Source organism: Podarcis pityusensis (genome assembly GCF_964106645.2).
Source record: "Podarcis pityusensis genome assembly, chromosome: 13".
Lineage (NCBI taxonomy): Eukaryota > Metazoa > Chordata > Lepidosauria > Squamata > Lacertidae > Podarcis > Podarcis pityusensis.
In genome coordinates, this window is record NC_138038.1 from 53,813,914 (window position 1) to 53,829,226 (window position 15,313).

At 49.5% G+C, this 15,313-nt stretch overlaps 2 protein-coding genes across 4 annotated transcripts in view; both read right to left on the reverse strand.

Moving 5' to 3' along the window:
• Window positions 1-427: 427 nt before the first annotated feature.
• On the reverse strand, window positions 428-4,653 carry LOC308461798 (stress-associated endoplasmic reticulum protein 2-like). Its single transcript, XM_080978967.1, has 3 exons — window positions 4,455-4,653; window positions 3,291-3,363; window positions 428-1,004 (listed from the first exon to the last, which is right to left on the reverse strand). Exons 1-3 carry the CDS (start codon window positions 4,536-4,538, stop codon window positions 964-966), a joined length of 198 nt encoding a protein of 65 aa, XP_080835093.1. The 5' UTR covers window positions 4,539-4,653; the 3' UTR covers window positions 428-963.
• A 2,115-nt stretch (window positions 4,654-6,768) lies between these two features.
• The window catches only part of LOC308462199 (polyamine-transporting ATPase 13A3-like), a 64,725-nt gene continuing 56,180 nt past the window's right edge, over window positions 6,769-15,313 (reverse strand). For 2 of the 3 annotated variants that reach the window (XM_080979625.1, XM_080979626.1), the window contains exons 30-33: window positions 14,542-14,630; window positions 13,266-13,346; window positions 11,755-11,844; window positions 6,769-9,330 (exon numbers count right to left, since the gene is read on the reverse strand). In XM_080979625.1, coding sequence (XP_080835751.1) covers window positions 9,166-9,330; window positions 11,755-11,844; window positions 13,266-13,346; window positions 14,542-14,630 — 425 coding nt within the window. In that variant the 3' untranslated portion in view covers window positions 6,769-9,165. The remainder of the gene's footprint in view (window positions 9,331-11,754; window positions 11,845-13,265; window positions 13,347-14,541; window positions 14,631-15,313) is intronic. The other variant, XR_013979062.1, reaches the window with a different exon arrangement.

Consider the following 15,313-nt stretch of genomic DNA (forward strand, 5'->3'; position numbering starts at 1 on the left):
CTGTGATGTATGGAAGTGAGAGCTGGACCATCAAGAAGGCTGATCGCCGAAGAATGGATGCTTTTGAATTCTGGTGCTGGAGGAGACTCTTGAGAGTCCCATGGACTGCAAGAAGATCCAACCTCTCCATTCGGAAGGAAATCAGCCCTGAGTGCTCACTGGAAGGACAGATCCTGAAGCTGAGGCTCCAAGACTTTGGCCACCTCATGAGAAGAGAAGACACCCTGAAAAAGACCCTGATGTTGGGAAAGATGGAGGGCAGAAGGAGAAGGGGACGACGGAGGACGAGATGGTGGGACAGTGTTCTCAAAGCTACCAGCATGAGTTTGACCAAACTGCGGGAGGCAGTGGAAGACAGGAGGGCCTGGCGTGCTCTAGTCCAGGGGGTCACGAAGAGGCGGACACGACTAAATGACTCAACAACAACAACATGGTGACACTATTTATTAAGAAATTTAGAATTACTTGGGTTTGTGGCAAATATTCCAACAAGGCGACTTTATTTCAGCGGCTCGACCGGAATGGTGAGGGAGAATGAACTGCAGGTTGATAACGGGTTGAGAGGAATATGGGATCCGGAACAAGCCTCCCCAACTCTGCACCCCGTCCTCCAACCCCAAATGCCGCAAACCGGCTGTAGACCTTCCTCCTTGTTGCAACGCATCGTTTCAGTTCCAAAGGAAAAAGCCCCGCGCTTCCACGAGGCGAAGGGGAGAGGAGACGGATCGCCCCCGTTCAGTCCAGCGTCCCTCAGAAGTGGTCAACAGCTGAAGGGACAGAGAGCGGGGAGGGAATCGGTTCGGGGGTCTCACGAGAGCAGGCAGGGAGGGAGAGATCTGGTTCTTGGAAGCAGGCAGAGGAAGACTGTCATGGCTGCAACTTGGGAGGTCCAGAAAAGATCCCACAGTTCCCTGAGAGCAGGATTGGTGGCAGCAGTCGGAAAAGCATCCCGTCTTCTCCCCATTAACCTCCAAGTCGGATGCTCTGGATAATCTGGAAGATGGCTGTGAAGAGTAAGAGGGAGAAACGTAAGAATAACATGCTTGGATCCGGCCAGTGGGCTCACCCATTCCAGGATCCTGTTCACACAGGGCAGAACAGCTTTACCTTTCAATAATCTTAAATTATTGTTGTTCATTCCCCCTGCTGGTGTGTGAATTTTATGAAATAAATTAACTAAAAATGTTTTGGAGGGCCATGTGGAGAACAGCAGGTAATAAATATAATAACAATAATAAATAATAATAATAATTTAACCAGACCTTTTCAGTAAGTGTTTCTTGTCAATGAGGGACGCGGGTGGCGCTGTGGTCTAAACCACTGAGCCTCTTGGGCTTGCCGATCGGAAGGTCGGCGGTTCGAATCCCCGCGACGGGGTGAGCTCCCGTTGCTCAGTCCCTGCTCCTGCCAACCTAGCAGTTCGAAAGCACACCAGTGCGAGTAGATAAATAGGTACCGCTCCGGTGGGAAGGTAAACGGCGTTTCCGTGCGCTCTGGCATCTGTCACGGTGTCCCGTTGTGCCAGAAGCGGTTTAGTCCTGCTGGCCACATGAGCCGAGAAGCTGTCTGTGGACAAAATGCCGTCTCCCTCGGCCTGAAAGCGAGATGAGCGCCGCAACCCCATAGTTGCCTTTGACTGGACTTAACCGTCCAGGGGTCCTTTACCTTTTACCTTCTTGTCCATGTTAAGTGAATTTATCTTTCCATGCCTCTTTCATAACCTTTGTGTACACTGCTTAAGCAATATCTAAATTGTTGAAATAAATGAGTAAAAATGTTCTTCTTGGACTGGTTGCTCTCTCTCGTGCCCCCCCCCCCCCCACATTTTATCCTCATTTTTGTGAGGATAAAATGGGAAGTCGCATTTGCAACCCTGAGCTTTTTAAGGAAAAGAGAGACACTGTGGCGGGTTGGGCTGGATGACCCCTGGGGGTCCCTTTCTTTTTTTTTTTTAAAGCAATTTATTGGGTTTTACAATAAAAGTAAACATAATAAACAATATAACATTTGTCTTAACATAGTTTCACATTTTCTTTGGACTTCCTCACATCTCCCGCTCCCACTTTCATCGTTGTAACATTTTGTCAGCAATTTATCATCTTATTTAAATTCTTATATCCCTTCTATATTTCATAATCTTATAATTCTCGAAAGGAGTTAAATTTTCACAGTCTTACTTATTTTCTTAAAAACTTCTAAGTTTAGTGGTGCTCAGTTATTTTAGTCTAGCATCTTATTTAGCATTCACTCAAATTACAATGCTTTTGTAAATAATTCTTAAATTTCTTCCAATCCTCCTCAATCCTCTCTTCTCCCAAGTCACGAATTCTGCCGGTCATTTCAGCCAGTTCCATGCAGTCTATCAGTTGCATCTGCCATTCTTCCAGTGTGGGTAGATCTTGGGTTTTCCAGTGTTTTGCGAGAAGTATCCTTGCTGCTGTTGTTGCATACATAAAAAATGTCTGATCCTTCTTTGCCACCCCTTGGCCGACTATACCCAAAAGGAAGGCCTCTGGTTTCTTAGTGAAGGTATATTTAAATACCTTTTTCAATTCATTATAAATCATTTCCCAGAACGCCTTCACTTTAGGGCAAGTCCACCAGAGGTGGAAGAACGTTCCCTCACACTCTTTACATTTCCAACACTTATTATCAGACAGGTGGTAAATTTTTACGAGTTTGACTGGGGTCATATACCATCTATAAATCATTTTCATTACATTTTCTTTCAGAGCGTTACATGCAGTAAATTTCAATCCATTACTCCACAACCTCTCCCAGTCCTCAAACATAATATTATACCCAATGTCCTGTGCCCACCTTATCATAGCCGATTTAACCGTTTCATCTTGTGTATTCCATTTCAACAGCAAGTTATACATCCTTGAAAGTACCTTAATCTTTGGTTCTAACAATTCTGTTTCTAGTTTCGATTTCTCCACCTGGAACCCTAGTTTCTTATCATTTTTGAAAACTTCTTTAATCTGAGCGTAATGTAACCAATCTCGCACTTTGTCTTTCATTTTCTCCAAACTCTGCAATTTCCAATTGTCTCCATCCTTTTCTAGTATTTCCCAATATTTTGGCCATTTAGCCTCCATATTGGGTCTTTTTCGGGCCTTAGCTTCCAGAGGTGAAAGCCACCTTGGTGTTTTATTTTCCAGCAAGTCTTTATATTTTGTCCAGACATTAAACAGTGATTTTCTGACAATATGGTTCTTAAAGGCCTTATTTGCCCCTGGGGGTCCCTTTCAATTCTATGAGAATCTGTTAATAAATGGGAAAATCACCTGATCCGCAGACCACGAAGACGAAGAGGGCCAGGAGCCAGGGGCCAACGGGGGCTTTTTCCTCTTGGGGTGTCTTCACAGAAGGGAAAGAGACCAGGAGAGTGTTAGAGAGACACAACTTTCCTAGGTGACTTCCCTCACATTCCCAAAATTCCCTTTTAACCCCCCCCCCCCACACACTTTGATCATAGGACAGCAATACACAGATGGGCTCAGAGACCATTATTATTATTATTATACTTATTTATACCTCCCCCCATTTCCCCCCAGACTGGGACTCGAGGCGGCTTACGCAAACTAAACTGACGCAGAAAATATATCCGTTTAGCTACAATTATCTTCCATGCGTTTTTAGCTTTCTGCAACTCTTATAGGTTTACCCCTATTCAAACGCAGATAATAAACACAGGGCAGAATCAGAAAACTGGCAGAAGAGGCCCTGGAAATTAATAGAAACTAATGGGGGGGGAGTCCTTCCAAGGATAGACCCCCCCATTCCAGCCCCCTTAAGAGACAATTGCAAAACACCCCCCCCCCAAAATCAGGCTTTCCCTAAGCAACCCCTCCAGCGGTGAGGGTGCAACTCCGCTCCCCTTTCCGCAGAAGACCCCAGGGTGCTCATATGGGGGGGGCTTTGCTCCCAGGGAACTCAGGGTGCATGAATGGGGTTGCAGCCTCAGACTTACCTGTGGGGGTTTTTTGGGGGGCAAGAGTTCAGGTGATCCTCCCCACTCCCCTCCGAACCTCATCCCTCCTGACCTAAGCTGCTCCCCCCATCTTTGCAAAAATCTCAAAAGGGGGGGGTGTTTTTGAAATAAATTCATTGCTTCCCCAATTCTTCATCTCCCCACAAGCCCAGGTGCTCCCCCCTTTCGCCCCCAATTGCAAACTCCCCCTCCCTACTTTCTCCCCTTTCCAATTCCCCCCACCTAGTCCCCCCCATTGCAAACTCCCCCTCCCCACTTTGTGCCCTTTCCAACTCCCCCTCCCTAGTGCACCCCTCATTGCAAACTCCCCCTCCCCACTTTCACCCCCCATTGCAAACTCCCCCTCCCCACTTTCACCCCCCATTGCAAACTCCCCCTCCCCACTTTCTCCCCTTTCCGATTCCCCCTCCCTAGTTCACCCCCCCATTGCAAACTCCCCCCCAGCCCCCACATATACCGGGGCCCGATGGAGGCCCCCCCTCTGAGTGATGCTCTTGCTGTGCCTCTCGTTGGCCACTTTCATCCTTTGCACCCCAGACATGGCGGCGAGTTGGGGGGGCTGGTCAAGGTGGGGGGGTGGGCCAAGACCACCACCTCTGGAGCAGCTGCCGCTGTTGTCGTGGCGCCTTGGGCGGGGGGCCGCCTCCTTTCCCACCCCCCAACCCCGGCTCCTCCCCGCGCAGGCGCAGCTTCCTGACGCCGCCCAGGAGGCCGCCATGTTGGCCTCTGCCCAAAGTACCGCCGCCACCTAGTAGAAGGGCCGAATTCTCCCCGACGCCACCAAGGGCTACCGTATTTCTCCTAGTACGGAGGCGCATTGTTGTAGAACGGGGGGAAAGTTCGAAAAAGAGCCACTGAAACGAAGAGAGCGATTCCCTCTTAGCCTAGGAGGAAAGTATTGCAGCGTTTGGGGTTTTCCAGTATAATAAACAAAAATCTTCCCTCATTCCCTTATGGGGGACACAAGAGCCCTTATAGAGTCCTTTGCAGGTTCTCCATCGGTCGGAGAAAAGAACAGAGGCCAACCAGAGAATATTAAGAAGCAAAGCACCTAGTAAGTCTGATCTTTATTGAACTGTTGCAACAAGGTGCCCCCTTCACACGCAGGAGGATGGAGGAGGACCCCGAACCCAGGTGTGCCCTCCCTTATAGAGACATTTTAAATTGCCCGCCCTGAAGCCCAAGACCACACCCCAGATACATCATACCTACATCACAGAAAAGGCGGTCTACAGCAGAAATCTGAGTGCGTTGTTTATCTCCTGTCTGGCAGTTACCTGTTAATGCTCACTTAATTGGATACCCAGGGGAGCCTGGCCATTCTTTTGCAATGATAAATACTTTGTTCCTGCCAGGTCACAGGTTCACCCTATTCATACACAGACATACCCTTAAGACAGGATTTGTGAAGGAAAAGACAACGGGGAGGCTTTTCCATTTTCCTTCGACCTTGCAGAGAAATCATTTGGTCAGTTTGGGAGTCAGAATGGTTTCAGGACTGTCTTCCTGTGCTGCTTCAGACATGTGGTTAATATATTAATGTACGTGTTTGCTTGGTACATTTATTAAATACCGTATTTTTTGCTCTATAAGACTCTTACTAAAAAGTAAGGGGAAATGTGTGTGCGTCTTATGGAGCGATCCCTCACTGCGCAGCGGTCCCTCTTGCTGTTCTGGCTTCTGAGATTCAGAATATATTTTTTCTTGTTTTCCTCCTCCAAAAACTAGGTGCGTCTTGTGGTCTGGTGCGTCTTATAGAGTGAAAAATACGGTAAGCAGGCTGACTGAGCTCTTCAGTTCAGTTCTATTCTGGCCTCTGAATAAACAAGAGCTGTTGGAGAATCGCTGTGTCGTCTGATATGTTCGCCCACAACTTAACAACTCGGATCCTATTTGCTGGTTTCCCATTTAGGCAACTGTTCAGCTGCTGTGAGTTTAGGAGGCTGGACTGGCCTGATCCAGCGGGGTTCTTCTCCATCGCAAATACAAAGCAAATTCCCCGACCGATGGTGAACCTGCAAAGGACTCTATAAGGGTCCTTGTGTCCCCCATAAGGGAATAAGGGCAGATTTTCGTTTATTACTGATGAAAGGGGCCAGAAAAAGCACAAGGGCCCCCACCCCAAAAAGCAATTCCGACGTTTTTGTCCCGCCTTGTTCTGACATTCTAATTCCCCTGCGCTTGGCAGGGCTGCAAAAAGATCTACTGCTCTCGTCATCCGTAGGACTGCAATGTCAGCGCAAACTCCTGTCAGGTGCAGCGCATGCAGAAACGGTCATTTCCAAGCCCGTAAATAAAATTAATCCGATCCCATTATTCCTCTTTGGGGCAAAAACAAGTGTGGGAAAATATTTTCCCCACTATCTCTCCAGAACTTCTGGAAGGGAAGAAGAATTTAAGAGAGAGAGAGAGAGATTGATTTTCTCCCACAATCAACAATAATATAGAGGGTTTTTTTTAAAAAAAAATCTATAAATTTTATAATAAATAAAATTTATTAAATGTGTTAAAACTCCTGTAGCTGCTGATAATGGCGTAAGATCAAGACTGAATGTAATTGGATGAGTTCAGACTTCGGAACCAGGCTGAAACAAAATCATCTCACCTTGAAATCCAGCACGCGGGAGACCATCCAAAATGTATAATTGGCTTTATAACTGATATATATTTGAATCTGAATTGCCATTTGAAATGGATAACATGTGGTTTACATCGGATTTTAGTAATTGGAAATTAAATAATAATTAGTTACAAAAAAACCCAACAACGTAGAAGTTTTACATATAATAATCTTTATTTATTTATTTTCCTTTTAATAAAAAAAAGAAAGCCAGTGAAAGAAAAAGTAGTTTAAAAGCCGCCCCCGGCCCCCTTCGGAGGCAACGGCTTCCTGTTCCTTGATCCCAAAAGAGGGGCACAGGACCCCCACCCAAAGGCTCTTGCTTTGCCCCCCAAATTGCCAGAGGAGCGAGGTATCCAAAAGACACCCCCCCTTAAAAAAGACCAGCCCCATGTAAAACTCCCCCCCCCCAAAGAACCCACTTAAAAACCCTGACTCTTGTGCAGAGGTAATTAACCGTAATACTAATTCCTGGTACCGTTAAAAACAGGGCAGGTGGGGCGTTTATGCGAGCCGGAATCGGGGAGGAAAGGGGGGGGGACGTACCAGCTAACCGTTGCTGTGCAGCACAATCGAATCCCGTGCGCACCTGACTTGCGCAATTTCAGCCATGCGCGGCTGAAACGGCACAAGTCGAATCCGGGTGAGGTGGAGCGTTCGAGGGCTGTTTTCGCACCAGGTCCACCTGGGGTTACCCAGGGCGTAAAGAGCCTTTAAGCCAGGGGTCAGCAAACTTACCGCGCCTCGGGCCGGTGTCTCCAGCGCCGATTGCGCGGCGGGCCAGAGGAGCACTGGAAACTTACCGGCACTGCGCTGCGCGGCCGCCCACTTCCAGGTCGGAGGAGCACCGGAAATCACTTATGCGCATGCACAAGCGTTGTTTGCGCATGCGCACACGCTATTTCCGGCACACATCCGGGTCAGAGGAGCACCGGAAATAGCTTGTGCGCATGTGCACAGGCTACCTCCGACCCGGATGTGCACCGGAAATAACACTTGCGCATGCACACAAGCTATTTCCAGTGCTCCTCCGACCCGGAAGTGGGTGGCTGCGCAGCGCAGCGCCGGTAAGAGCGGGTGGTGGGGGTCGCCATCGGCCAGATAAACGAGTCCCTTGGGCCTGATCCGGCCCGTGGGCCTTAGTTTGGGGACCCCTTCTCTAAGCTGTCTGATATGCTTGGGGAGTGAGATGCCTGCTCATTGCGCCGGCTGTGGTATGTTCATTAACATCTGACTTCCTGCACTGCCACACACACCACAGGTACCCTAGAGCCCCGCAAGGTTGGTTTCTGCTCATTTATTCTGTAAAATCCATGCGCCGCTTGGTGGCAAGCATCTCAAAGCGGTTTCTCCCAAAAGATGAAACTATGAAATCGAGGGGAACTTGGTCAACGGCAGCAATTTAAAACGTACAGTGGTACCTCGGGTTAAGTACTTAATTCGTTCTGGAGGTCCGTACTTAACCTGAAACTGTTCTTAACCTGAAGCACCACTTTAGCTAATGGGGCCTCCTGCTGCTGCCGCGCCGCCGGAGCACGATTTCTGTTCTCATCCTGAAGCAAAGTTCTTAACCCGAGGTACTATTTCTAGGTTAGCGGAGTCTGTAACCTGAAGCGTATGTAACCTGAAGCGTATGTAACCCGAGGTACCACTGTACAGTCATACCTCATGTTACGTCCGCTTCATGTTACGTTCTTTCAGGTTACGTCCCACAGCAACCCGGAAGTACTGGAAAGGGTTACCTACGGGTTTCGCCGCTCGCGCATGAGCGCAAAATGATGTCACACGCATGTGCAGATGCGGCGAATCGCAACCCGCGCATGCGCAGACGCTCTGCTGCGGGTTGCGTTCTTTTCATGTTGCAAATGGGCCTCCGGAACGGATCCCGTTCACAACCAGAGGTACCACTGTAGTGAAAAGCTGAAACAGGTTGAAATTTCAAGTCGGGTTGCCTAAAGGAGAATGCTTTTAAGCAGGCGCTGAAAGGGGCGCAGCTGAAAGCGCTCGCTTTGGGATCAATAGGCGGGGAGTTCCAAAGTCTGCAGACACTGCTGCGCCGAACGATTGAGGGCGTGCGAGCGCAGGAAATGGGGGTTACATAGCCCCGATTCTGCCGATCGAAGAGGTTGAGTGGGCAAATGTGGAGCGAGGAGACAATTTCGCAGGCTAAGAGCCTTTTAAGCTGCCCCCGCTTTGCTTGCTGGCCTCTGGGAGTACAGGGGATCCCCCCGCCCGGCGCTTGGGTGACTCCCAGGGTTTGAATACACGCCATTTCCATGTACACGCAGAACCCTCGGAACCGAACAGCCGCTGCGTGAGATGCGATCGTGCCGCACGGAACGCTACATGGCTTGGAGCGTGGGGTCTCGCCACGCCCACCTTACGGAGAGAAATAGCAGCTTGCAAACTACAGTTCCCAAGAGGCGCTTCCCCTCAACGAACCCAACAAAGAAAGGGTGCGGAATAAATAATAATGATAATAAAAGCTCGGAGGCGTTTTCCCGGCAAGGACTGCGGCTGAAGCAACAGAAGGGCCTCTTCGCCTTCATCAGGCGCTGCTCTCAGCAGGGGGCACCTGGGCTCGGGTGCTCGTCTGGGGCTGGGGAGGCCAGTCCGGGTCGAAGAGGAGCTCCTGGGCCAGGCGCTTGTATTTGGCCCGTGGAGGGGCGTTCCGGCGGCAGGAGTAGCCAGGCGCCCCCTCGTCCAGCTCCAGCTGCAATGGGGAGAGGGGAAGGGGGTCAGTATCTTTGGACAGCTCTGGGAGCCCAGAATCGAAAACCATTTCCCCCAAAAGACAAAACTAAGTTTTTCTTATAGGTCAATTCTGTGTCCAGGGCATCTGTCTGCCAGCTCCACCTGGTACGCAGGATGAGACCCTCCCTGCCCGCAGACTGTCTGGCCAGAGTGGTGCATGCTCTGGTTATCTCTCACTTGGACTACTGCAATGCGCTCTGCGTGGGGCTGCCTTTGAAGGTGACCCGGAAACTACAATTAATCTAGAATGCGGCAGCCAGACTGGGGACTGGGAGCGGCCGCCGGGACCTACATTGGCTCCCAGTACATTTCCGAGCACAATTCAAAGTGTTGGTGCTGACCTTGAAAGCCCTAAACGGCCTCAAAGGCCCAGTAGACCTGAAGGAGCGTCTCCACCCCCATCGTTCTGCCCGGACACTGAGGTCCAGCTCCGAGGGCCTTCTGGCGGTTCCCTTGCTGCGAGAAGCCAAGTTACAGTGAACCAGGCAGAGGGCCTTCTCGGTGGTGGTGCCCGCCTTGTGAAACACCCTCCCTTCAGATGTAAAAGCGATAAACAACTATCTGACATTCAGAAGACATCTTAAGGCAGCCCTGTTTAGGGAGGTTTTTAATGTGTGACATTTTAGTGTGTTTTTGGTCTCTGTGGAAGCCACCCAGAGTGGCTGGGGAGACCCAGCCAGATGGGCGGGGTACAAATAATAAATTATTATTATTATTATCATCATCATCATCATCATCACCACCCACTAAGGGAGAATGGCTATGTAAGCTTTCAGAATATTTAGAATTAACCAAATTGACAGATATAATAAGGCAAAAACCCAAAAGGGAAGTGAAAAAGGGAGTGCCTAAAGGAATACCTTAAAAGCCAAGGTTCGAGGACATAAATCTGGCCAAGTCTAGAATAACCGTGTGAAGTGAAAGGATAAGAAAGAGGGATTTATATCGAGATGCTAGGTTAGAGATGATCAGGAAGACATGAAAACAGGAAGACACAATGAGAGGTAAAGGAGGTGCTGTGGGATTGGTAGAAGTCAATGTCTTGTTTTTAGTGTTTATATTATTAACTTGTAAGATATGGATTTGTTTAGTTTTTTTGTATGCTGGTTTTTGTGTTTTGTGTATTGTTATTTTTTGTGCTGTTGTTGTGTGGAAAATACTAATAAAATTTACTTAAAAAATAAAAAAAAAGGAGAGAGAACCGTTTCCCCCAACAGATGGCACTCTTGAGAGTCGAGAACTACGTTTCCCACGCACCCGGTCGGCCCTCCTCCAAGCAATGTTTTCTACAAAGACTTTCCCCCCTCTCAGGACTTGTGCGACACAGCACCTGGCACCCTCCCGCTTAAATGCGGTTGCTCCGTGGCAGGGGGTTGGGCTAGATGATCTCTGGGGTTCCCTTCCAACCCTGCAGTTCTGTGATTCTATGACCTCAGAAGGTGGTGGACTCCTGGTTTTTTTTGGGGGGGGGGTAACAGAGGCTCGAAGGCCACCTGTCAGGGAGTCTTTAGTGGTGAATCCTTCTCTGAGAACCTTGGGGATCCAAAGATGTGGGGAGATGATGATGATAAATAAATAATAATAATAATAATAATAATAATATATTATTTATACCCCGGCCATCTGGCTGGGTTTCTCCAGCCACTCTAGGCGGCTTCCAACAAAAGATTAAAAATACATTAAATCAGGGGTCAGCAAACTTTTTCAGCAGGGGGCCGGTCCACTGTCCCTCAGACCTTGTGGGGGGCCAGACTATATTGGGGGGGGGGGGAATGAATGAATTTCTATGCCCCACAAACAACCCAGAGATGCATTTTAAATAAAAGCGCACATTCTAATCATGTAAAAACATGCTGATTCCCGGACCGTCTGCGGGCCGGATTGAGAAGGCGATTGGGCCGTATCCGGCCCCCGGGCCTTAGGTTGCCTACCCAAGCATCAAAACATCAGACATTAAAAACATTCCCTAAACAGGGCTGCCTTCAGATGTCTTCTGAACGTCAGATTGTTGTTTATTTCCTTGACATAGGGCAGGCACTATGGACTATTCTTCTCGCCGCACATCAGTCAAGTATCCCAGCAGCCTTGGAGTCCCAACCCACAGAATCTATGGGATTCAGACATGCCCTCCCACTGCTGCTCACCATGCCCTGCCCTCTTCCTCACAAGAGGAAGAGAGGCAGCGTGGTTTAGTGGTTAGAGTGTCGGACTAGGGTCTGGGGGAAACCTGCTGGGAGGTGAGCTTGGCTGCCAGCCCTTCACTCTCAGCCTCGCCTCCTTCACACGATCATTGTGGGGAGAGCGACGCACGCCACTTTGAGCTCGCTGCGGGAAAAGGAGGGATGTAAAGCAACAAACCCACAAACTGTCGGTCTGCCCGTACCTGGGGGTAGGTGGCCCGGTTCGGATACTCGTACTTCCTCCTCGTGTAGCAAACCCGCTGCCACAGGGTGTCGCAGTCACAGACAAAGTTCTAGGAGAGATAAGAATTGAAGAGACCTAGGGTGTGGGTTTTTATTTTGTTCTAAAAACGTCCCAATGTTCATTGCGTCGAACCTTTGGCTTGAACGTCTCCACAAATGTTCCCTGAGCACCTGTGGTTTGTGACTCTCACGCCTCCCTCCTTTTGATACACCCCAGGGAAGTTGATACCAATGTACCGTATTTTTCGCTCCATAAGACGCACCTAGTTTTTAGAGGAGGAAAACAAGAAAAAAAATATTCTGAACGAAACAGTGGGTGTATGATTTTTGTGGTTCATGCTGTGGCCACAGACGTGTGATTTGACGGTGAGTTTGGGGTGACCCAATGTAAAAATCCTGAGGATCCATGTGGATCTGTGCTTTGTAACCACGTTTTTGCGCCATTGCGACCCCACAAAACAGTGGATGCGTGTGGTTTTTTTGGTGCAGGCTGCAGCCATGGACATGCTATGTAATCTGATGGTGAATTTGGGGTGACCCAATGTAAAAACCCTGAGGATCCATGGGCTTTTACCTCCCCCTCCCAGGCAGCCTCCTTTATCACTAGCATCCCTTATCTCCTTCCTGATCACTTATCGATCAGCTGTTTCCTTTCAACACTCCCTTCCCTCTTGTTTGCCTTAGTGTCTTTTCCTTAGCTGGAGAGTTTTTTGCTCCTCCTTTTCTTCTAACTTCTCTCCTCATTGCTTTAGTCTTCCTGTCTCCTCTCCTTGCAAGTTTGCTGTCTTTACCTCCCCCTCCCAGGTAGCCTCCTTTATCTCTAGCCTCCCTTATCTCCCTCCCTATTGCTTGCTGATCAGTGGCTTTGCTTCAACACCCACTTCCCTCTTTCAAAAAAAAAGAAAGCACGATCTGCTTTTCGCCCCTGGGCAATTCGGTTCCAAGGACCACACATTCGCTCCATAAGACGCACAGACATTTTCCCTTACTTTTTAGGAAGAAAAAAGAAGTGCGTCTTATGAAAAATATGGTATCTTGATATCCCTTGGCCTGTAACCTGATGTATGGAGAACGGCGTTTGTTCCTCGGTTGCTGTGTCTCAACTGCTACCTAAGTTTCATTCTGATACCTCTCTGGGCAGCCTTTTCGAACCGGCTCTTCCGAGCCACTGGTTGGCAGGGCTGCCCTATTGCCATAGATATAATAAACGCTGGGAGGGTCCTTCATGGATTAATCGTTTTATTTAAGAGGCGGCCCCTCACCTGCGTAACAAACAATCCAGTACAGTAGCAAACTCTTGCCGTACAGGTTAAGGAGGGAGGCGAACAGAGAGAACGACAGGCTTGGTCTGTTATGGGACGGAGACTTGGAAACCCAAATTGGGGAGAGGAAAAGAGCCCACCCACCCTCCTGCCCCCTCGGCAAACACCCCCAAGAGGGGAGCAGGATCCTTCCCCTCTCCCCGACTCACCTCCAGGGAGAGGGACAGCGCCAGGTTGCTCAGCGTCAAGGCCAGCAGGATGAGTCTCCACTCAAAGGGGATGCAAGCCAGCTGGAAAAAGAGGGGGCAGTGAGTCTTGCTTTCCTTCTGTGGCAGAGGTTCCCAAAATGAGTTGGAGGACCCTTCAGTGGTCCGGGGGTTCCTTAGAGGGATGCTAAGAGCCAAGCTTTGAAAAGCTGTTATCCCTGGCTCACGTTCAGCCAATTTATAGCTGTATAAATCATACCTGAAGGAGCGTCTCCACCCCCATTGGTCTGCCTGGACGCTGAGGTCCAGCTCTGAGGGCCTTCTGGCGGTTCCCTCCCTGCGAGAAGTGAGGTTACAGGGAACCAGGCAGAGGACCTTCTCGGTGGTGGCACCCTCCCATCAGATGTCAAGGAGTTAAAGTACTATCTGACTTTTAGAAGACATCTGGAGGCAGCCCTGTTTAAAGGTAAAGGTAAAGGGACCCCTGACCGTTAAGTCCAGTCGTGGATGACTCTGGGGTTGCAGCGCTCATCTCGCTTTATTGGCCGAGGGAGCCGGCGTACAGTTTCCGGGTCATGTGGCCAGCAGGACTAAGCCGCTTCTGGCGAACCAGAGCAGCGCACGGAAAAGCCGTTCACCTTCCCGCTGGAGCAGTACCTATTTATCTACTTGCACTGGTGTGCTTTCGAACTGCTAGGTGGGCAGGAGCAGGGATTGAGCAACGGAAGCTCACCCCGTAGCGGGGATTCGAACCACCGACCTTGTGAACGGCAAGCCCTAGGCTCAATGGTTTAGACCACAGCGCCACCTGTGTCCCTTAGCCCTGTTTAGGGAAGTCTTTAATGTTTAATTGCATTTTTAATATTCTGTTGGGAGCCATCCAGAGTGGCTGGGGAAACCCAGCCAGATGGGCAGGGTAATAATAATAATAATAATAATAATAATAATAATAATAATATCTGCAAACTGCCCTTCACCTGAAGATCTTGGGGCGGTTCACAGCATAAAAACAAAAGGTTAAAGCATTAATCATTTAATTTTAGGATTAAATATTACACCCTCTCCCCTTCGACCAGTCCCCCACACCGAATCAGCTGCCCCAACCAGGCTCTCAGGACCTTAGTGTCGCCCTAGATAAGGCTGCTGGACTTGGGAGTATCCCAAAATCTGCACCGGGGAGTACGAGACAGCAGAGACTTGCTCAGTTGCAGAATCGAGAGGGGGCCCCTCCAGCTCACAGCGTCCTGGGGTGAGTGGGGGGCAGTTGCAGGCCCCTTACCTCAAAGAATTCATCCAAGGCAGGGATGGGCCAGAGCAGGAGGAAGAGCAGAAAGCCGGAGGTGGCTGCGAGGGAGACGACAAACAGTGCTGAAAAACAGGAGCAAAGCGTCAGCCAGCGGGATTTATAAACTCACTTTGTTTCATAAAGTTTATACACTGCTTGATTGTAAAAAGGAGGAAAAAACCCACCTCTAAGCAGTTAAGAAAGAATCACAGAAGTGCACTAAGCAATGAATATCATAATCCTTGTTGTTTTGAAATAATAGTTATTTAAAATTGTTGTCCAAATACATACCGTATTTTTCGCCCTATAGGACGCACTTTTTCCCCTCCAAAAATGAAGGGGAAATGTGTGTGCGTCCTATGGGGCAAACGCAGGCTCCTTGTGCTGTGCTCCGAAGGCTTCTGGTTCCTTTAGCCTAAGCCGGGAAAGCAGGACCCTCCTGGCTTCAGCCAAAGGAACCCAAAGCCTTTGGAGTGCAGTGCGAGGTCCCGCTGCGCTCCAAAGGCTTCAGCCACGCACCTGCCTGGAAGCCGGAGGAGGAACAGAAGGGTTCTCCAGCTTCGCTTGAAGGGGCGCTGCGCAGTTCTCCCTCTCTGCGCAGCGCCTCTCCTTCGCAGGAGAGGCGACGCGCAGAGAGGGAGAACTGCGCAGCGCCCCTTCAGCCATGCGCCTGCCTGGAAGCTGGAGGAGGAACAGAAGGGTCTCCTCTTCTCCGCTCGCTGTCTTGGTTTGTGCCATGGCCGCGCGCAACCCCTCCGGCAGGGAG

Excerpts from the sequence above, each read along its gene's own strand:
- LOC308461798 (XM_080978967.1), bottom strand. The coding sequence starts at position 4,538 with ATGTCTGGGGTGCAAAGGATGAAAGTGGCCAACGAGAGGCACAGCAAG. Across the intron at positions 3,364-4,454 it reads GGGGCCTCCATCGGGCCCCG|ACACCCCAAGAGGAAAAAGC; the intron begins GTATATGTGGGG and ends CCTTCTGTGAAG. Across the intron at positions 1,005-3,290 it reads CTTCGTGGTCTGCGGATCAG|CCATCTTCCAGATTATCCAG; the intron begins GTGATTTTCCCA and ends TACTCTTCACAG.